The sequence below is a fragment of the Erithacus rubecula genome (assembly GCF_903797595.1).
Source record: "Erithacus rubecula genome assembly, chromosome: 4".
NCBI lineage: Eukaryota > Metazoa > Chordata > Aves > Passeriformes > Muscicapidae > Erithacus > Erithacus rubecula.
In genome coordinates this window covers 3057121-3079420 of record NC_136686.1, presented here as the reverse complement: position 1 = coordinate 3079420, position 22300 = coordinate 3057121, and the positions used below count along the sequence as shown (strand labels likewise).

The following is a 22300-nucleotide window of genomic DNA, read 5'->3' as shown; positions in this document are numbered from 1 at the left end:
TCATTCTATAGTTCAGTATGCTCAGAGAACCACCCAGCTTAAGCTTTCTCCATGTGTTTCATAAACATACATTTTCTTCTGTCATGCAAACTGTTAGTGCATATTTGGCCTCAGTAGAGAGCTCTCTACAACTGAGTTGTTTCATCCAGTTAGATCTGTAGTCTGTTCTTAAGAACTTTAAGTGAAGGAGACCTCCAGTCCTGGGAAATCTTTCTTTATCATTATATGTAATGTCTCTTACTGCAATTTAAGCTCATTACTGTTTTTTTCTATTAGGAGCATAGAAAAAAATATTTACTATCTGTCATGTTCTTGTTGTAGACACTCTTGCTGTTCACTCAACAATAGCTCTTTTCTATTTCAAATAAAGGGAGACAAGAAACCCCATGCTATTGTAAGTTTGGGTTTTGTAGTCAGCCTTGCCATTCAGAGGAGTCTTTAATACCTGCTGTTCCCTTCTGCTTCTATATCCTCATCAAGATTGTGCCTTCCTGTGTAGGCCAGCATGATTTTGAGGAGCTGTTATTAAACATTCCCACAAATGGAGAGGAATTATTTGGCAATGGCCAAATAACTAATAATTGACTGGTAATAATAGTATTGATGCAATATTCAATATACATTTAATCTAAGCAAGCACCAAAGGTGTTTTTTCTGTTCTACTTTATGCCTCTTCCTTGTAAGATTTTCACTGGCTTTGTTTATGAGACCAAGTTACTGCAAAGACGAGTTTCCCAAGTAAATGTGGTTCATGGGATCATGAGAAAAAGGAAAGAATTGTAGATTCCAGAGTAGCTTCTCACCCCAAAAATTATATTTTTCCACTGTTACTTGTTTCCCTGGAAACTCTGCACACTGACACCTGACACTCCTCTGTTGTGAACTTTTCCAAGCAGTTCCACTGGCTGGAGTAATTTCTGTTTATAACAAGAAAATGTAAAACAGGTCCAAAGGAGACCCACAGGCAAATGTTTTCCTCTTGCTGCTGTGGAGCTGTATCAGCATGACCACACTTCTGGCAGATTCAGTTACCACCCTGCCCAATGAAATAATACAGATTGTGAGGGCGTGCAGCTTGTCTTTGCTTTACCTTAGCTGCCCTGGTTTGAAACTGTGTCTGATGAGAGTGATTACCCTGTTAGCAAGCAAATTTCTTCTTCAGGTGACCTGGATATAGTCACTGCAGGTAATTACTCAATGTGGTGCTGATTTGTGACAAAACCCTTGTTGTTCTCTGAAAAGTTCCAGCAGTCTGGAGCTTCCTGCAGTGAGGGAAGGCATCTCTCAAACTACTGTCAGAAGGGAACTTAGGAAGTCTAGGAATATGTGTATATATATATATATATGCAATATGTATGTGAGTTGTCTGAGTATGGTGGTAGTGGCCTCCTTATAGCTGAGGAAGAGTATTTGAAATGAGTGATGAGATTGAGGGCACTATGATCCATCTTTGTTTATTGCTCTCTTTACCACAGTACCCATGTACTTGCACTGACGAGGCTGCAAATAGATGTAAAAGTGGGAGAATAAAACTTTTGTGGTAAGAAAGTTAAAAACAGGCACAGGAGTTCAAGGGTGCCATGTCAGAGGTTTTTTCATGTACTAGGCAGAACAGAAGGTACTCAGTTTTCAATTACTGCCTTTAATACAAAAAGGTGCCAAAATATGTAGTTTTTATACTATATTCTTAGCTCTGCTGGCAGTATAGCTGGCATACATGTGAGGAGGCAGGAGTGGGGGAAATCACTCTGTGCACTTCCTATTGAGGAAGCTGTTGGACTAGAAACAGAAGAAACTCCTGGCTGAAGTTAATATATATCCACTAATTGGCCCTCATCAAGCATTGCCAGCTGTCAAGTTTAAGCATCGTGGCTTTTGTCGAAGGCCTGTAATGCACCCAGATTATCAATCACAGCTCTGCTTATTCTGCCAGGCTTTGCTCCTCAGTAATTGTTTCTGTCAAGGGGGAAGTCTCTGCCAGGAGCAGACCCCAGCACCCTGACAGCAGGGAGCAGGCACAGAAAGCAAGGTTTTGTCATGCCCTTGAGCTCTGCTTCCTGGAGCACAGCACTAGGAGCCCTCACTGATTAAAAGAAAGCACCTTCTCCCTGCCATGTGTTCCAGACTTTTTCCCCATCATTTTTAAGCATCTATTAGCACAGTAACAGCACTCAGTGCAGTGTCAGCAGTCTTTTCTGGGGCAGCATTTCTTCTTTCCCTGGCATTACTTACACTCTTTCCCCTCTCCCTCCTCCTTTACCTTCACCCTTTGCCTCTTGCATGACTAAATAAAGATGTTATGTGGCTGGATGCATAATGCTAGGGAAGGGAACCTGCTGGATCCATGTGAGTGCATCTTCCTGGGCCTCTGGAGCTGCTGCAAACAGCCCTGTCTGCTTTCTGTCAGTGCCTTCAGCCCATGCCACAGCCTGGAGGTTTTAGAGTATAGCTGTGTAGGTTTGGTGCAAGAGGAAGGTGCTTTGCCTCACTGAGAGAGGGTTTTAAGATTTATAGAGGTATTGTGGAACTCACGTGACAGTACAGCACTTGGTAGCCTTTCTATCTAGACATTTATAAAATGTTTTAAAATACTATAAGGATTAATATTTCCCAAGTTTGAGTTCAGGTTTCAAAATCCTGTTTCACTCCATTAGAAATATTCCACCATTTACTCCATGTATTGAGACTTTAATTTTCTAGTCCTACAGCTTTTTAATGGACTAAAAATTTGCACAAATAAATTTAAATTAAGTGGATAATTGCCAACAGCATTTAGTGCCTAGTGCCACATATACAGTAGCTCTCATATAAGGCTTATGAACTCCTATAAGAATTTATTTAAGCAACATTGCCTCTGTAGAAAATCAGGATTGCTGGACAAGTCTAGGTTAGCAGTTGAGAGATCCTGTATCCCATTACTGTAGGTGACCTACTTGATAGTGTTGGATATCAGGAAAGATTGTTAGGCTCCCCCTGGGAGAACAAGGTTTGTTAGCATTAAAGAATGAAAATTAAAGGAGTTAGCATTAAAGAAGTGAGAATGCTTGCTGAGCTTGGGGCTCCTCAGAAGACTGCACTGGAAAATCTAATTTGGGCCTTAAAGGTCTATGAATAGTAGTGCTGGACCTTGGTGCAATGTAAAAATGGTCACTGTCATTTGACATCACTGTTGTTCCATACAGTGGTTTCCTGTAGTTATTGTGGCCCAAACCACAGTCTGATACACAGTGGTTTGCACTTAAATAAAGAGAACATATTAAAACAGTTCTCTGTGATACATACATTCAACAGAGTTATTTATGGAATTCATTCTGTCTCTCTGCTACAAATATTATGTTGAGCATAGTTCCTAACAACATTTGTCTAAGCTGATGAGTCATGAGATGAAGTCTCAGAAAGAGTGGTTTAGAACAGCTCAGGATTACACATGGTCATTCATTCAAGGAATACAATTATGGGTACATCTTTTGCTTAACTTCCATAGTTTGTGGGGTAGCTGGGAAGGACCCATGCACAACTGCTCCTGATTGTTGTCCAGGGCAGGATGTGCCTCAGGGGTAAAATATTTGAGACTTTCCAACCACTGGTCCTTGTGGCTGGGCTGGTTTGACATCACTCTTGGAATTTGGATTGACTGTGTCTGAAGGATGACCAGAAAAAATGGTGAGTTTATGATTACATTTAAATTGTATCATGTAGACCCTTTGTTCAGGAAGATTTTGAATTACTTGCTCAAACTTGGTGAAGATGGGTGTATCATCATCCTTACAGCTATTTGTTTTCCTTCAGCTATTCATCCATTTCATTTCATTTCATGGATGCAGGTTTTTCTGTACTAAATGATTCCAGTTCATCTGGACTATTTTACCTGACAGTGACAATTGTCCAGGAGACACATGTGTCCTTTTACCCAATCAGCATTCCAAATGTGCTGACTTGGTACATTATGCTTATCTCTTCCTGTCTTTAATGGTGTTATTCCTCAGGGAACATGCAACACACTGAATGGTTTCATACTAAAGCTATAAAGTAAAACTTTATTTGTGGTTACTTGTCTTTGGATGTAAAGCCTAACAAACCTGTGACATTACCAACCATCTTTTGTAAGAAACAATTCACACATTGGTAGTTAAAACATAGTGGCAGGAAGCTGAAAGGCACTTTTCCAGCTCTAGTATTGGTTTTAATTTGTGTAAGACCTGTAACTGGTGAGGTGATAGATGATTCAAGGTGTGTTCCAAAAACATGTAAGGAGAAGGTGAGGTCAGAGATATGAAGTGACTGATTGGGTTCATAAACTAAATATGTAGAAGGTTTCAAGTAGATTACAGATTAACAGTTGTATGACTTAATGTGTTAGTGATGTGTTCTTTACTTGAAGGAGGAATGAATGATGGAAAGAATTGTACACCTAGAATATGTAATGAAAATTAATGATCTAAAAGATAGAATATATTGCATATTTGTGATTTTGCTGTGTTATTTTGGGAGTAACATAATAAATCACTGGGGGGGTTTTTCCCTTGAAAAGAGAGAAATGCATTGTCTGCAAAAGAGAATTTTAATCCCCACCATCTTAAAAATTGATAATGGAAAAAATTTAGTCTTAACTGCATAGCATGAGCTTCAGCAAACAACGAACTGTTGATGAACAGTTGATGAACAGTGATCTCAGGTATATTTGAGCTTATACACTAAAATGTTTCTCAGTCTACAGATCTTTTTTTTTCATCTACTGTATTAAGCTCATTAAATTCTGAAAATAATTTCCCTTTTTGAAACTGTCAGATTGGGCCTAGTCTAGTTCACAGTATCTCAGACAAATGAATAGGTAAGGCAGTGGAAAACAGAGGTTTCATCCTGCAGTTGGAAATCTCAGATGCTGTCAGTTAGGACTAATTTCTTGATACTAATCCTTCATTAATTTGCATACCAAGTTGTAGAAATTGATACGACAGTGTATCAGGTTTGTCAAAATGAGATGCAGATTTATGAGATTAGACATCAGCTACTTGTGATTGCTTCTGCAAACAGAGTGGTGCTGGTGGCTGCAGATTGCCCAGTTCTGTTAAATTCATGGTGTTATATTCTGAAGAATCCAGGTTTTTAAAAAATTAAGGCACCATTCCTGTGTGCCCTTTTTGCCTTGAGTGTGTTACCAAGGGTCTTGATTCTTTGCAGTAGCAAGAAATTATTTTAGAGATTAGTCCAAGATACTGCATGAAAACAAAATAAGTCTCAAACTCAGCTATCAAAAGATTGCTGTCTGATTTTATCTGGCATAAGCAAAAATTTATCATTTGGATATAAGAAAAATTTGCTGATTATGTACCCTCAATTTCAAATGCAAGTCATTTACCTTTGTGTTACATGTTGTAGAATTTTAGATTATCAACAGTATAGGTGAATGTTAGTCTCTCAACTTTTGTAAAGCTCTACTCCCCAAATATAAGTTGAACTCTCATCCCAGGACTGGTGCCTGGAGGAAGCAGTGGTCTTTTATGAGGAATACAGCCCTGATTAAGGGGTAGCCATTTTATTAGAGCTTTTGTTCTCTTTATTTGAGTACAATTTTACAGTCACAGAACCCAGTCCTTTGTTCTCTTTCTGTTTGTTTACCACCAATGTCTGTCTGTCTTAGTGTGAATACAAATATTTCCTGTAGCTGAGTAAACAAAAAATAAAGGGAGGTCTCACAGCTGACTCCAGGCAAGTTTTTCCTCAGGGTTTGAACAACTGAGGTATCTCTTGTTTTGCAGTGAATTTTTGTTTGGGATGGGAAACTTAATATTTTTTTAACATTCTGTTTCACCATTGTACCACTCTTAATCTTGTTAATAGTTCAGAAGTTTCTCTTCTCACTGTTTTCATTTTAACATGAAACATTGCCATAATTTATGATGACCAAGCCAGTGTGCCCTCCATCTCCTAAACACCTGTAGATGCAGCCTTGGCTTGGCCTCCTTTATTACAGCTAGCAACCCAAACCTCTGCCAACTGCTGACAGTAATGGTGTTGAAAAAATAATAAAAGCAATATAGTGATCCTTAAGAACACACACACACTCACAGGTTGTTTGAAACTTGGAAGCCTGCTTGAGTTTATTTGCTCTCTGGAAGTATTAAGGAATGTACCTTCTCAGTTTAGTTTTTCCCTGCTTTTTATTTTTCCCCGAGGGAAAATACATTTACTTATATACACAGATCTTCTATCATCTTTCAAGTGTCTTCTTTATCCCATATGGAGGTATCCAAGAGCTATATTCTTCTGCACTAAAAAAATGAATAACTCAAAGATTTGCTGGGAAGGATCTGCAGACTGGGAAGTGCAGACTAAGACTAATTCCTTATTTTCCTAGACCTTTTCATCACTATCAGATTACAAAAAGATTTTTCTCTTCCCCCCTTTCCTGATTACCAAACCCAGCTAGTCCTTCTCCACTGTCAGCCAGAAAGCTGGTTTGTGATATAAAGGGAACCTAAAAATATGAGTTTCCTTGTTTCCTCCTAGGTCTTCTAATTGCAAATCAATCAGTCAAGGTTGCTCTTGTACTTCTATTCATTCTTTTCTGTTTCTTCCTCTGCTTTGTCAGTGCTCTTTAACATGTGGAATCACCTATCTTAAGTTTAATGACTTAGCAGTAAAAGGATTGTTAAGAAAAACTCACTGGAGGTATGACAGCCTTTTTTCTCATCTTGTTCCACAGATCTTTTTCTTTTAGTGGTCCTGTAGCAGAGAGAATTCTCTAAGAATTTTTTTTCTAAGCTTTACAGAGTGCTTTATTGGCCCCATTGTGTGGGCCTCTACTCATATGTAATGGCATCATATAATGTAAATCACAGAAAGACAACAGATTAGGAATAGAGCAGGCAAAACACAGGAATAATGGAATGCAGACACCTTAGAGAAATCTGGCCAAACTGGCACATCTCTACACAGAGTGTGCCATGAATTTTGTAGAGAATAAGAGAATTTCATTCTTGGTAAGAATAATTTTGGCACAAATACAGTAGAAAAACTGAATGTTTTTTCACTTTCCCTACCTTACCACCTAACCTGTGATACAGATTTAATAGGGAAAATCAACCCCTGCTGGAATAACTAGAAAAAAGCAAAAGAAGTGTTGGTTGATTGTGGTTCCCTTGGCTGTGTAGTGTGTGCAGGAGCAGAGGGAGGGACAGGAATCCTCTGCCCATCCACACTGCTGTGTGCTCGGGCAGGACTCCTCTCTCTGGGCCAGCACAGGGACACTGAGGATGGACAGGAATCCTGTGGAATCCTGTGTGTGCAGACCACACACACACAGTGTGGACAGACAGGAATGCAGTGTCTCTGTGTTTGTGAGGCAGGGCACTTCTAGGTGCATGTCAAACCTAATAACTGGCTGTACAGAAAAATTTCTTAATTTGTATTTAGTTTGGGGTAGCAAAGCTCTGCTGGCTGTCAAAGGAAGTGCCCTTTCAACTCTTCCCTCCAGCAGTTGCCATGCAGGATTTTGCCTGGATTCAAAGATGAAAGCAAGGCACAAAAAGAAAAATACTGGGTTTCTTTTTCTTTATATGCAACAGCTTTTAAAATTAATTTCAATCACAAATAGTCTGGAGGTTTCATTGTGTGGGGTTTTTTTAAGTTGCTATCAACACTGTTTATATCATGTAGACACAGATCCATTCGTGTGTACACCCAGAGCTGGGTTCTGGGCAGTCACAGACAGTCTGTGCTGAGATGATACTGAGCAGCTCACATCACTTTAGCATCTAGGAATTTGTATCTGTACATAACTCCTTTTTTTGCCAAGAACAGTATGTATAGAGGGGGAGGGGGTTTTGCTATTAACAACTCTTTGAAGCTGCAGGCAAATGCATTTGAAGTGGTGAGTCATATAACAATAAAAATATGTAACAATAAAAGGTCTGTGGTCAAAAAACTGGCATATACTTTCTAAAATTAAAAATTGCTGGATAAAAGAGTGCTTTTACTATATTTATTGTAACAACACAGTCACAATAGACAAAGATTGGAAGATTTCCAGATCCCTTCAGCTAGAAAAGGTGTATGTACATACACATGAGCAGATGGCATACAAATGATTTTGTTGAGCCACAGGATCATGACTAGCTTTTAAGATTTTGCAGTAGGATGCATCTTGTATGTAAATTCCTATATGAGGTTTGCCAGTTGGGGTTCATGGATATCACTGGGCTGAGAAATGTTCTTGTTTCAGACCAGGAGAAAGACTGAGACAAAAGCAGAGTGTCTGAAATGGTCGTGTTAGACAGACAGCTTTGTGAAGTTGAGCATATGCAAGTGGATTTATTTTGAAAAGGAGAGCCAAATAGAATAACAGAGGGAAGGGGGACAGAGTAAGGTAGTTGAGGGTAAGATGAGCAGAGTGTGGAGTGAAGCAGAAGTGAAAAGGGAAGGAGAAATTTCAGGCAAATAGTCATAACAAAACAGGAGTCCCATCAACAATGTCAAGCAAAATTTGTTCTGTATTTGATAGAATATTTGCCTGTTCTATAGGAAATAACTTAGGTAATTTAGGGGGTTTGCATTCAGATTTTGTAAAGATTTTCTAAGAGTAACCTTATCTGTAGTGCTTAGTGTTTAAAATTGCACAATTTAAAGTAATCACAAGATCAATAAAATGTTGTTCTGTATTTCAACTTTAGTATAACCTGAGATACATTTTGCATTTTGATGTGTAAAAGATGTTAGCAATCTATAAAAGTTTTTAGAAAGACTTTATGTTCCAAAGTACATTTCAACTTGTTTTTCTCACTGCTTTTTTGTCTTCTTTTTGTATTATTCTGTAAAACATAAGATTAAATTTTTAGTTTGGAGCCACAAAGACACAGTGAGAGAGGAAAAATGAGCAAGGTGGAAAGTACAGAAGTTAGAAGTTTTCAACAGTTTGATTGATAAGGACCATGGCAAAGACTGGTATTTCCTTTTGCATTGTTATAGAAATAGCATTTCACTTTTTTCTTAAAATGAGTTGTCTTTGGTGGTGAGTATCAAAGTAGATTAGAGAGACAATAAACTGTATTATTAAATATTTAGCAGGCACATGAGCTAATCATGAGAGGCTTGCTTGCTGCTGATCACTTGAGCATTTGTAGCAGGTCAGTCTCCCAGAATCCAAAACAAAGGCACATACCAAAAAATTCCACTTCTGTGTAGCATTTAGTGCAAGGGTATCTTGAGAGTCTACATCTTACAATTCCAACAAAATGTGTTCATTTGGACTCCAAAGAAGAGCTGAAATGACAGTGCCATCCATCTGCTTAGCTGTGCTATAGTTCTTAACCAGTAACTTTTCAATTTATTGACCATTTTCAACCGAATTTGACAGAGGCAAAGAAGTCTCAAAGATTTTGTAATTTACAAACTTAATTAACATCCACAGCTGGGTAGAGGTGAAAAGAGCCCAAAGTCAAGCTCCCACACAGGGGAAGGCCAGGAGAACTGAGCCGTGCTGTGTTTTGTTTGGCTGTAGCACACACATATGGCTGGCTGTTCAGAACATACATACTTTCACACTGGCCCCAGCTGACTCTTGCCTAGAGACACCACGGGGGAGGCAGGCTGCTGGAAGAGATTGTTACAGGGTTGAAGGCCCTGCCTGGAAGAGGGAGAATACAAATCCAAACCATGCAGATTTCATTAGTCAATATAAAAGGGGTAGTAAAGTGGACTCACATGCTCTTTAAGGGTAGCCATGCTGCCTGCAAAAGAAATCACTTCTTTACTGATCAAAGAAGTAGTGAAGATGGCACAATACTCTGATAGTGGATGTAGCAGCATAATTTAACAAAAAACAACAGTTGTTAAGCTAATTTAAATCAAATAGTCTTTTCTGTTTTAAGGGTGTGTAGCAGCACTAAAGAAATTGATCTTACATTCTCTTCTGCAGCAAGACCCTTCTTTTCCATGACATGGAATCCAGATCAGATTTGCCCTAACAAACTGCACCAGAGGGCAGGCTTATAACCCAAAAAATACCTGCTTATTTTAAACATAGAGGTTTTGTTTTATCTGCACAAAACTGCAATGTGAACATAACCAGTTCTCTTACTTTGCCTTAAGAATTGAAATAGCAGCTGATTTTGTTTGCTGTTCTGTCTTCAGAACAATTCAGGCCATAATTTCTTGTGTTTTCTGTTGTGTGAGAGTGTGCAGCACTTGCTCAGACAACTTGAGATACAGGAAGGCACACCTTCATGGTATTTCTGCCTAAGACTTACATGCAGTGGAAAGATACCAAAAAAATAACATACTTGTCTTGCTTCTGAGTAGTTAACCATGAGAGGAGGTATTTTTTTATTTTTAGTTTCCTTTCAAACCTGTGACTGGGCAGGTTCCAGCTTTTGTGGAACAAGTAATTGAGAAAGACAGTTCTGTTACCACTGATCTTAAACACATATTGAGATATCTCTAAAGAAAGTAAAAGACAGCTAAAGGAACATATACTGTAATGATTGTATGGTATAAGACAAAAAAGAATCCCAAAGTCAGATATGATTTGAATTTTTTTGTGTGTCACTGTTTTTTTTTCATACAGAAATCAGAGCAATAGATTTCAAAAAATTTTGTGACTGGGCAATTCCATGCTTAGTTTGTTCATCTCCTAAAGAGCTAAGTTCCAAGAGACACATTCCTGTAGAGGGAAAATTCCAGTTCCAAGTTTATTTTTAATCCCCTCCACATATGTCTACATATGTCAAGTCTCACAGAGTATGCCATATCTAGATGATCTGCCTCCTTTAGTTTAGTTCAAAGGCTTGTAGAGGTATGAATTCTTCAGGATGAAGCTTCTCAGTAATTATCACATGTGGGGAGATAAACAGGAAAACGACCTCTTTAAACACAGAAATTAGCTGGACTGATAAAGTCTTTCACTTTATAACATAATATTGTTGGATTGTTGGAACATTGCCAGCAACAAATGGAGAAGGCAGCATCTCAGGTAAAACTGTGTTAAATCCTTCAAGCTTTGACAAACCCCAGCATCTGCACACGCTGTTTGCTGAGCTCACAAAAGCACAGGCTCCAGCATGTACAAAAACATAGTAACAGGAATGGGTTTCATGTCTGTGCAGTCAAAATCTATGTTGGTTTGCTGCTCATGGAGAAATCTCAGTTGCTAATCATAAATACAGCCAAAAGGAAAGCCAAACCTAACTGATGATGTGTCTTTTAAACATTACAAACAAAGATGGCAACTGAGCCATCAGTGTGCCATCTCTTCACAAATTTGAGAAATGTCTTCCATTCCATTAAGTATCATGAATGGGAAGGGGGCAAAGAATTAAATAGTTGAGCAATCTTTCAGAGTCCTAATGCTCCAGGTAGGTATAGACTCAAGGCAGTGTATTTAAGGTAGGTGTAGATATACTCAGGGTAGCTATGCAGAGCATCATATTCAAATAACAAGCACTAGCAAAAATTATTCTGTCTGTGTTTCTGACAGCCAGATTCCAGCAGGGAGCTGGCTGGACACTAACAGGGATTATGGTTCACTGCAGGTTTCCAACAAGTAGAAAAGAACTGAAAGCCTTCACAAGTGTATAATTCTCAGAGATACTGAATTCGGCCCATACTTCCAAAGAAAGGTTTTTCTATTATATTTCTATGTTTTTAGTGACAAAAATGTTTCTAAACATTCTAAACATCTGTTGCATTTGCATGTGCTTCCAGTGAAAGATTCAACTCAGATTAAAATGGGATAACTCCTTTAGTGCACTGACACACTGCCTCTACCACACACTCATTTGTCACAAGTACAGTCATTATATTAATATTTACTTAACGTGGGGTTTTTAAACTCTACATTAAAGGATTAATAAAACTTGTTTAGACTGGTTAGAAAAACCAAAATTACCCCACGCAAATATTCTACAAAAAATGAGAAAAGAGTCACTGATGTCATGGTTTATGCTGTGTTTCATGGTGGAGGAACAGACTTATTGCAAACTCTTTGAGGAAGTTACTGCAATGAGCATGTGAGGCAGACTGGATGAACAGAGAGAATGCACAGCTCATGATCTACTATCTGCTGTTTCTTGGAGAGCTTCTCTAGAGATACAGAAATGTGTGATCCCCATGAATAAAACGTGGTTTCAAAAGCTTTCCAGGGTAATGGTTACCAGAACATTAGCTGTCCTGCAGAAATGCTTAAGAAAGGTATGTCCTCTCATTAGAACATACAACTTCATGCAAGCTTTCAAATAAAAACATTCTGTAAAATATATTATAAACAATGTCTGCAGTTAAACCTGTGGGTTTCAAATTTATATGTGGAATTCCACTATAAAGAGTTTGTCAGACATGGACAGCACTCCTCTAGGCTTTACCAGCAGTATTGTAGAGTTTGTCTCTGACTTTGCCCTAAACTTTGGGATCAGCATCGGTTCTGGTTTTTCTCATGTCTTAATTTAACTGTGATAAAATCTATTAATTTGGTCTTTAATGTTGAGGTGCACGAGCAAGCTACCAGTGTGGCCTGCAGTGAACATCAGTGAACATAAAGTAATTTACTTTTAGAAACCTGCAGGTGAGAGAGTGCTTTGAAGCAAAACCTCCATGAACGAGGAACTGAGTGATTCTTTAAACTTAACTATGGCTGTAGTTTTGGCAGGTAAAATAGTGTACATGTGCAGTTTGCAGTGAGAGTTCTCAGGTGCTGGTTATGTTAGAAACAGTTTACTGTGGTGATTTCCTTGTTTAACCAAACATTTAATGATGGTAGAATACAGGCACAAGTGTGGTACCCAGGGAAAAAAAAAACCAATGGAAGTACAGTGAAATCATGGCAGGACCATGAAACAATCAAAGAGAGCATGTTTTAAGAAGTTATGATGATGATTGTTCACATTCATGGTTAAAACAGGTTTATTTGATATTTTCTCCTGGTGCTTTTTTCTTTTAATATAACTGCCTGCTGTAGCAAGAGGTGGAGAAGAAGAAAGACTTAAATAATGACAGGAAGTAAAAAAGGCATTAACAATAAATGTATCAAAGGGGCAAAAGGATAATTGCAGAAGTTCTGGGGTGCAAAAAAAGGGAGCGGGGAGAAATCTGAGTAAAGTCTAATATATGACATGGGGAAGTTGAGGATTTTTGAATGCAGTACCCTTGCAGATGGTGAGCTTTAGACCTGCAGTTCATAGACTCTGGTCTGCAGAGCCAAGGCCTCCACACTCATTCCTGGCTTTCAGTTAGGAGCTGGAGAGTTTGTGGTGGCTCTTGAGTAATTTTGAGAATTTACACCAGTCTGAAGGGTTTGGGACTGTTCTTTTGCATGGTGACTATTGGAAGAAAAGAAGAGCATGGTTAAAGGCTTTGACAAGCTGTGGGGGCTTTGGGGAAGGTATAATTGGAGGGCCAGGAGATTTATGAAATCTGTCCAAAAAAAAAAAAAGTGAAATGAAGTTACCTTCTGGAAAAAAAAAAATCACAAAACCTGTTGGGTTTGGATTTTTATCCACTGTTCTTCATTCCAGCATTTTTTCTGCACATTCATGAAGAAGGTACCTGTCAGGGCACATGGTATTTTTCATGAGCAAAATTGGAATCTGACATCCAGTTCCTATCATTGCTAGTTCTGCTTACAGCTCTGGAGGTTTTAGACAAAAGCACTCCTGACACAACTGATTTGTCTGCGCTGCTCATTTATTTTCTCACAGGACCCCGTGGTTAAACCACTTTGTTGTTCATACTTTTTACAGTGATGTAGAAATGCTTGCCCTAGGATCTGAGCCATAACCTCATGAGGTGGGAGAGGATTGTATAATAGCACCATGACAAACCAGCTCAGGACTGCAGGATGTTGGAGTGGTTCCCCACAGAAAAGTAAACGGTTTGTTTTTAAATCATTACAGCAGCCATTTGCTCTAGAAATTTCCATCCTTTTTGGACTTTTTTTTTTTTTTTCTGTGGAGGAGCAATAGGAGAGAAACTCAGTTCATGTACTTAGAGTTATTTTTAAAATTTCTAAGCAAGAGTTTGTCAGTAGTAGTCCAGTCCTAAGCAGAAGCTTTTTATATATAAAAAGAATTGAAAAATATTCTAATATTATATATTTTATTTTGCAACACTGCTTGAACTTTAAATGTTGGAAAATAATTCTTAGCAGTATTCATCAGGAAATGAGCTGCTTTTCTTCCATATTTTGATTTTTGCCTAATTCCAACGATATATGCATAAATTGTGGCCTTTAATGGAATCACAGTGCTGGTTTTGACATTTTCTTGCCAAGACTTGTCACAAACATGCACACTTAAATGAACAGCAGCTGCAGTGGGAGCTCAGGTTGAATTAAAGGGGGACCATAGAAAATATCCTTCTAGGTGAACTGATCCCATAGGCTTGTCATCATCAGGACACTGCAGAGGTTGTTCTGGGTTTAAATGTTGAAAGGGCTGTAATGGACCTAAGCAGCTCAACCATATTTGGCAAGTAGGAGGGACTTTGGAACTTACCTTGTGCTTCTTCTGAAAAGCTGAGCTTTGAAATCTCAAATGATCTGATGAAAATTCCAAATAATAAGAATTGCAGCTTATTATAGGTTGGAGTAGACCTCTGTGTCTGGCCACCTGCTGAGAACATCACTAATTGGAGCACCTTGCTCAAAGACTTGTCCTGCTGCATTTTCTGTGTCTTCAAGGATGGAGATGCCACAGTCTCTTGGCAGCCTGGTCTGGCATTTGATGCACCTCATTATGAAAATAATTTTCCTGATCTCTAGTCAGAATTTTCTGGTTCCATTTTACATTTGTCATATCCTGTCCTATCCCCTCCAATGGCTTCATGTCCTATATTCCCTTCTATCAAATAATTAAAAAGAGCTTCCTCTTTTTCAGGCTAAATCAGCCCAGTTCCATCAGCCACTTCTTAATACCAGCTGCCAAATATTAATAATTTGTTGTTCTATTTGAATTTAAGTGACAGAAGCACACAACCTCTGCAATTTCTGAGGGACTCTGCTTTTTGCTGACCAGACCCAACCCAGTGGCAGGTGTGTGGCTTCCCTGAGGCATGGGTAAGGGACATCATCAAGAAACTGCCCAGCCTGGTACAGCCCACTGATTGTTACCCTCTTACACTTTTCTGAGAGGGCAGCAACAAAGTCCCAGCAAAAAGGATAAGGACAATGAGGAGGGGAGCCTGGGGAAAACAGGCCAAGGGATCTGGAGCACAAGCTGTGTTCTCTTTCTGTGCTGCCAGTTGCAGGGAATGATGGAGCAAGAAACAGGAAAGTCATGCAGATGAACACCTGGGGTCAGGACTGGTGTAAACAGCAGCATTCTGTGGTTTTTGATTGTGGGTCAGTTTATACAGCACTGCTGCCTGCAGCAGATGGGCCCACTTGTATCAGAAGGGAAAAGGGATCTTAGCTCAGGACTCAGCAGGGCTCATTGGGAGGGTTTTGAACTAGATTTCAAGTGGGACAGGGGCATAGCCAGGCTTGACAGAGGTAAGGTGTGAGGCCAAACTGCTGGATAGCTGCTCTGAGGAGAAGGACCTGGTGGACAACACGCTGTCCATGAGCCAGGAGTGTGTCCTGGAAAGCAGGAAGGCCAGTGGTATCCTGGGGTGCATTAGGAAGAGCACTGCCAGCAGGATGGAGGTGATCCTGCTCCTCTGTTCAGCACCTGGAGTGCTGTGTCCAGTTCTGGGCTCCTGAGGACAGGAGGGACACAGAGCTCCTGGAGTGGGTCCAGTGGAGAGTGACAAAGATAAGGAAAGGACTGGAGCATCTCTTTTACAAGGACAGGCTGAGGGAGCTGGGCCTGTTCAGCCTCAAGGAGAGACAAATGAGAGGGGATCTTACCAATATCAGAATCTGCAGGAAGGGTGGCAGAGGATGGGGCCAATGGGCAGAAAGTGATGCACAGAAGTTCACCTGAACTTCTCTCCTGTGCAGTGACCATGCACTGGAGCAGATTGTCCAGAGAGGGTTTGGAGTCTCCCTCACTGGGGATATTCCAGAACCCTCTGGAGGCAATCCTGTGCTCTGGGATGGCCCTGCTTGAGCAGGGAGGTGGGAGCAGATGATCACTGTGGTCCCTTCCAGCCTCACCCACTCTGTGATTCTCTACAATGTTTATATTCTTCTCTTCTTTTACCAGCTAAGATAGTTTGTTTGGGTTGTTGTTTTTTTTTTACATAAGACATGTTGCCTCTCTCTGAGAAGAGCTGTGTTTTCTCTGAGGGAAGTTGAGTGTGCTACACCAGCATTCTGCTAAACATCTGGGTCTCAATAGATTTTCTACACACACACACTGAAAGTCATGTAAGAATTTATTATTTATTATCAAAGCAATAAATTTCCAAGGAAATGTGAAATGGTTTAAACTCAATTGCTCTCATTGCAAAGAAGAAACTGTTGAAGAGACAACCTTAACTATAAATACAATAAATATTAAGAAAGTGCTGTGACAATAAACTGGTTGTTTAAGGATTAATGTAGCATGTTTCAAGTAGTGATTTATGAATGATGAGTCAGACTTGGAATTCAGAACTTGCTTGACAAAGTAGAGCAAACAATATAAAATTTTGCATTATTAAATTGCTTATTGCTTAAGCTCAATTTACTATTAGCTTTGTTAAATTATTCCAAAATAAAATCAAATCCAGATTCAAACCCTGGACCTTCTGTCTCATGGTCTGAATAGAGACAAGCAGAATCTGCATTCTCTGGCCTCGAGATGCTCATTAAACTTTTCAGTGAGAAACCATAGAGTTATGAAGAGCTTGAATCAACAGCTGGAATTTCTATGATCTTTGAGCTTTCATTTAAGATATTTAATTTTAGTGCATGTCTGATGATTTCATATGTCTAGCTGTAGATAATTTAGTCTGTATCCTATCTAAGGTAAGTCAGGGTAGTCTTTTGATTTCCTTAGACTACAAGGATTTCACAAAGCTCAAAGCTGAGCTTCTGAGCTGGGAGGAGAAATGCCATCAGTCAGTTCTGGGGCTGCTCCATGTGTGAGTTCCCAATGACCCTGCACCCAAAGAATGCCAAGGGAGGCAGCTCTTGTTTTGAAAAGCCCTCACCCAGCTCTCCTGGCTGCCCACAGAGTGTCACTGCTGCCTGAATGGCCTTTGTGAGCCCTGCTGGGGAACTGGGACATCCTGCCAGGTGCCCTTGTTTCCTTATTTGTGTGTTTGTAGGTGCTCAGGGGCCTCATTTCAGGGTAGTCTGTTCAAGGGGCTTTATCTCACTAACACTCTCCTTTGCAGACACAGCCAGGTAATGTATTTTAATGTTTTTTATAATTGCTTACCTAGAATGGTGTTGTTCAAGTCAGGTATTCCATTTATTCTTAGATAATTCATGTTCTATTGTGTCTTTTTAAAAATCCTGTCTCCTCTGGAACTTGAAATTTCCTAAGAAGTTGAAGAAAAACAAAGAAACTTGTTTCATACTTTGCTAATTCTTTACTTGACTGTGTCCAGGTTTTAATTTTATAAGCCTTCATTATGACATGTTTTCTTCCCCAATATCTATTTATTAACATTTAAATTTCCTGACAGGATGCCTTTTGTATAATTCACATTTTTCTGACCAGTCTCAGGATTTTTATGTTGTTTGATATATCAATTGAAAACTGATTTGCATATTGAAACTGGATGGACTTCTTAAGCAATAACCTATTTTTAGCTTGTTTACTTGGTTTTTTAAAACTGACTGCTTCCTGAGGGCTTCATTGAGGATTTCTTAGTTGACTTAGGGACACCTAACTCATGTTTTCATTGAATTATTCTCCAAGTTGGTGTTTGAACCATAATCCCAAGAATCTATAGGAAGAAATTAATTTCTTGTACAGCACAAGTTTTAGTAGGCACAAGTCAGATGATCCACTGAATTGCAAAACTAACTTAGCCTTAAAGGGAACAGGCTGGAATGTGTCTCCAAAGTTTTTACCAACTGATGTCTTGTTTTTTTCCATGTATGGATTTTGAACATGCAGTTGTATAAATACTCTGTTTCCTTTAGTCCCTGTGATAACATTAATAGACTGAGATTCTTTTTTCTTGCTTTTTTTTATAGACTCAGAACCGTATGAAGCTGATGGCTGACAACTATGAGGATGACCACCTCAAATCCTCATCCCATTCCAACCAAACCAACCACAAGCCCTCCCCTGACCAGGTAATGTCTCTCTCTTTTGTTTTTAAACTAATTTTTGCTGTGAGGGCTGGTGATTTTGTGTCATAAGTAGTTTTCCCTGACATGCTTGCAGTATCTTAGAACAAAAGTAACATTCCAGAATGCAGTTATAAACCAGAACTGGATGTTGCTGTTGTGTTGGCTTTGTGTGAAGCTCCTAAAATGTGAATGAACCTTGTGAAATGTGAAAGTTCCTGGTACCAAGCTGTTGTGAGGTGGCTGGAGAGGAGGAGGGAAAAGAAACAAAAACTTCACTCTCCTAAAATGAGAGACTCGAGTCCTCTGTGACATATTCAGATTTTAGTAGCTCAGGTTTGCTGCTTGAGCATGTGGAGTGTCCAGGACTGTTTCTTGTCTTCAGTAGCAGGAAATCGTGCTCCAGGATCAGCTTTCTGATCTGTGGATTGCATATGAGCAGTTCCTTTCATTTCCCACGAGGAAATCCCAGCCTCAGTGCCAAATGAGCACAGACTGCTCCCTCACAAACTCAATGGGCCGTGAACTGAAGGAAAATCAATTTACCATCTCCACAGCAGTCAGGAGCCTCCTGTGGCACTTACAAAGCACAGCCGTGTGCTTGATAACTATTAGAGAGATTAAGCATCCCTTGGGTAGCACAGACAATGCCAGCATAATTGCACATCCCATGTTGTAATCTCATCCACTGCAGTTTAATTAAAATATTAGCCATCATTAATCACTGCCTCTACGGGGTGAAGGGATGCTTGTCTTTGCCCTCTGACTCATGCAGAAATTGGTGAGATCTGAAGGGAAGCATCTCACTCTAGTCCTTTAAGTGCCAGCCTGGTGATACACAGAAATAATGAGTAAGGTACAAGAGGAAAATAGCAAAAGCCAATTACTTATTCACCCTGCAGAAATAGGTCTTGGAAAATCTCCTTTCATGTGTAAGAAGGAGTGTATACAAAGAAACAATCAGAAAAAAATCTCATTTTCAAGGGCACTTGCCTTTGTGTCTTAATTTAATACCTTCCTCCACTCATTGACTGGCTGGAATTTTCTGCAGTGTTTTTGGAAGATGCTGATGTTTCACTCTCCTTTTTCAGGAGAGTGAAATTTTTAATACTGAAAATTAAATTGATTTCCTGGTCTTAATTTGCCACAAATGTTAGAGTATCTGTTGTTTCTACACTGAAGTCTACAGAGAGCTGAACCCATTTCCAGCATGTAACTTTAGTACATGCTAGCAAATGAATGCAGCATAGCATTCACAGATGAAATGAAAAGATAACATGTAAAAGCAAAATAAAATATAGACATTTACAGAAATTCTTGCAAAGACCCCGCAGGGAAGGACAATAGGGAAGAGAAGGAGTGGGAGGGGGCTCTGATTGCACTTCCCCTTTGCAAATTTTGAATGCTGACAAAGCCTACAAGGGAGCAAAGAAAGCTGTAGCTCAAGGTAGCTCAAATACCACATAAGGGATTGAAACACTTTGTACTTTTGTACTTACTTTGTACTACTGTTTGTACTTACATATGTGCTTTAAATACTAACCAACTCTTTATTTCATTCCCATGCTGCCCTGGGGCTTTCCTCCCATTGCCACCTGTGCACCTCTAGGATGAGGAGGAGGGTATTTGGGCATAACCAGTCAGATGCTCTTAGCTCAGCCATTTTGTTCAGAACGGTGAGAACAACCTCTCCTGCCAATAGAAAAGTTTCCAGCAGTCACTCCCACACCTTGCTCCTGTGCTTTGTAAAACCTGGCTGTGCTCCTTTCCCATTGCTTCCATGTCTCTGCATGAGGGTGTTTCTCCTGTGGTTATGTGCAGTTTGTGATTTTCTTCTTCTCATCATCCTACCATTGTTTCACCATGTTGTGGGGAGAACTTTCCAGGGCATGTAATTGAGTTTCTGTGCAAGTACAAGAGCAGGAAATGTCTTTCCTATCATTTATCATTGACTTCATGGAGGAAATGTTTTCAGATTCTTTTTCAAAGCAGTTTGCACCCTAGCCAAACCTGTGTGTGCTTTTTCAATTCTGGTTTGTAAAGAATTTGCTCAGAGATAATGTTCCTCCTGAAGATAATGTTCCTCCTGAAGGTTTTAAGCATGCTGAGATCTGCTGCCAAGATTGCTGCCATGCACACTGACCTTGCTAGTCACAGAGATTTAACAACTCACGATACAGGATTCTCTAGATGGACTAGGGGTATGAATTATCTATAAATGTGAAGGCAAAGAGGTATATCCCCTTAACCTTCCTCTCTCCGTTCCATCTCCCTCATTCTTTCAAAACAATGGAGGAGAAGTTGGAGCTGTTTTTCATTTGAAGTGCATTTTGTTTCTCTGTGTCCATGTCCACAATTTTTTTTTTCTGCTGTCAAATTGTCCCCACAACAACTCTCGTTTCCAAAAGGGAAGACAGTACAGAGGACAGAGCCTTTCTCCTCACGCCTGTTCTTTAGCAAAAAAAAACCTCTAGCTGGCCAGGAGTCAAATACTGATTAGTCCACTACAGTACATAGAATTCACTTATGCCTTGGAGTAGCAGTTTTAAAGCAGAATACATTTCTCTGAAATAGTTGAAGTATTTTAAAGGACTGATGACAGTATTTTAAAAATCTCTATGAAACCTTTTTCTTCTTTACTTATCCTTTTAAGAAAAAACTATTGCACATGAGTTTCTGTGCACTTTTTTCTAAGAATTTGATTTTTTCATAGTTATTTGGAAGAGAACTGAAAATTTCTGTGGAAATCTTGGGTCCATGCATTTCTGAAAATTATTGCTTTGTATTAGATTTGTAAAACATTCATGAGAGAAGAAGGCACTCTCATCTCTTGCACTTGCTCAATTAACTACAGACTTACAGCCTGACTGTATGGATCAAATCCCTCTTTTCAAGCCAACCATCTGAAAAATTTAATCCAGCTGTGGCAGTGTCAAACTTGAATTTCATGCCTTGCGGTTTGAACTGAGAAAATCTCTTTAGTGGACAAATTGATAAAAGTGCTTCATTAATTTCCACTCGCTGTTGATTTCACATTCTTTTTAAATCACCACTCTTGCAATGGTTGTGCCCTCGTGTATGTTGTTAAAAGTTTTAGAGATAATGCTTGTAAAGATCAGCTGAAGCACTGAAATTAAACAGGGGAGATGAGGTAAGTAAATGATGAAGAGGACACTGACTGTGAAGGTAGGAATATTCTGATTTCCCTTCTGGAGCAGACATGGAGTTTGTGTAGAAAACACTGAGAGATCTCTTTCCTCTCCCATGTGCTGATGCATTTAAGAATCCAACTGTGCTAAGAGTATGGTTTTTCATAGTTTTCTGAATTAATGAGTGGTTGACATTAAATACAGCTTATCTCTCCAGTTTGAGGCACTTTCCTCAGGAAAGCTGTTACAGAGTCTCCCAGTCAAAATAATGAGTCAGCCAGCAGGCTTGCCTTCCACACATCTCATCAGGGAAACTTGTCAGCCTCAAGATTGTCGTGCATACATCAGCAGGGAAAGTATAAAGGTGATGAATGCTTCCCAAGCCAGTTATTCCCAACAGAGTACATGTTTTTACTGTGCTATTCCATGTTCATTTAAAAAAAAAAAAAAAAAAAAGTCCTTATTCTCTTTGTAAAAGCTAAGATGATGTAAGTTACAGAGTCCTGAACCTCCATGTGCTAAATTAAATTTATGTATTACAATGATAAAATGTAGCTAATAGCATGGGACTTGGCAATACATTTGCTTTAAAGTTCCTTCAGGTCTGTGTATACAATCACCTCCAGTCAATACTGAAGGTTAAATGGAGACCAAAAAACTATATACAATAGGTAACTACATTATTTTATTTTTATGCTTTAGGTCTTAAGATTTTTCCCCTCTAGCATTCTGGAACTGACTGAATTTAGTATTTAATTGTGCCAAGTCTATACATGACAGCATTTTCAGATAGAGCTCCTCTGAAATGGAGCACTGTTCATAAACATGTGCACCCTGTCTGTAATTTCTGAGGATGGTAGTTTACATTGCAGTTTATAGTTCAATGTAAATACCATCTTTCATCCTGAAATAGTCTTTCCTAGCATTTTTCTCTAGGCTTGTTTTCTTGCTGTCTGAATTTCTTATGACTCCTTTTATTCCCCAGATGGAGCTC

General features: G+C 39.3%; 1 protein-coding gene across 6 annotated transcripts in view; it reads left to right on the top strand.

Moving 5' to 3' along the window:
• Positions 1 to 22300, top strand: part of ERC1 (ELKS/RAB6-interacting/CAST family member 1) — a 256843-nt gene that overhangs the window by 213513 nt on the left and 21030 nt on the right. For 4 of the 6 annotated variants that reach the window (XM_079303739.1, XM_079303738.1, XM_079303740.1 and 1 more), the window contains one exon: positions 18062 to 18163. In XM_079303739.1, the coding sequence (XP_079159865.1) occupies positions 18062 to 18163 (102 nt within the window). Of the gene's footprint in view, positions 1 to 18061; positions 18164 to 19766; positions 19834 to 22300 lie in introns of all 6 variants that reach the window. The other 2 variants (XR_013773970.1, XR_013773971.1) reach the window with 1 other exon arrangement.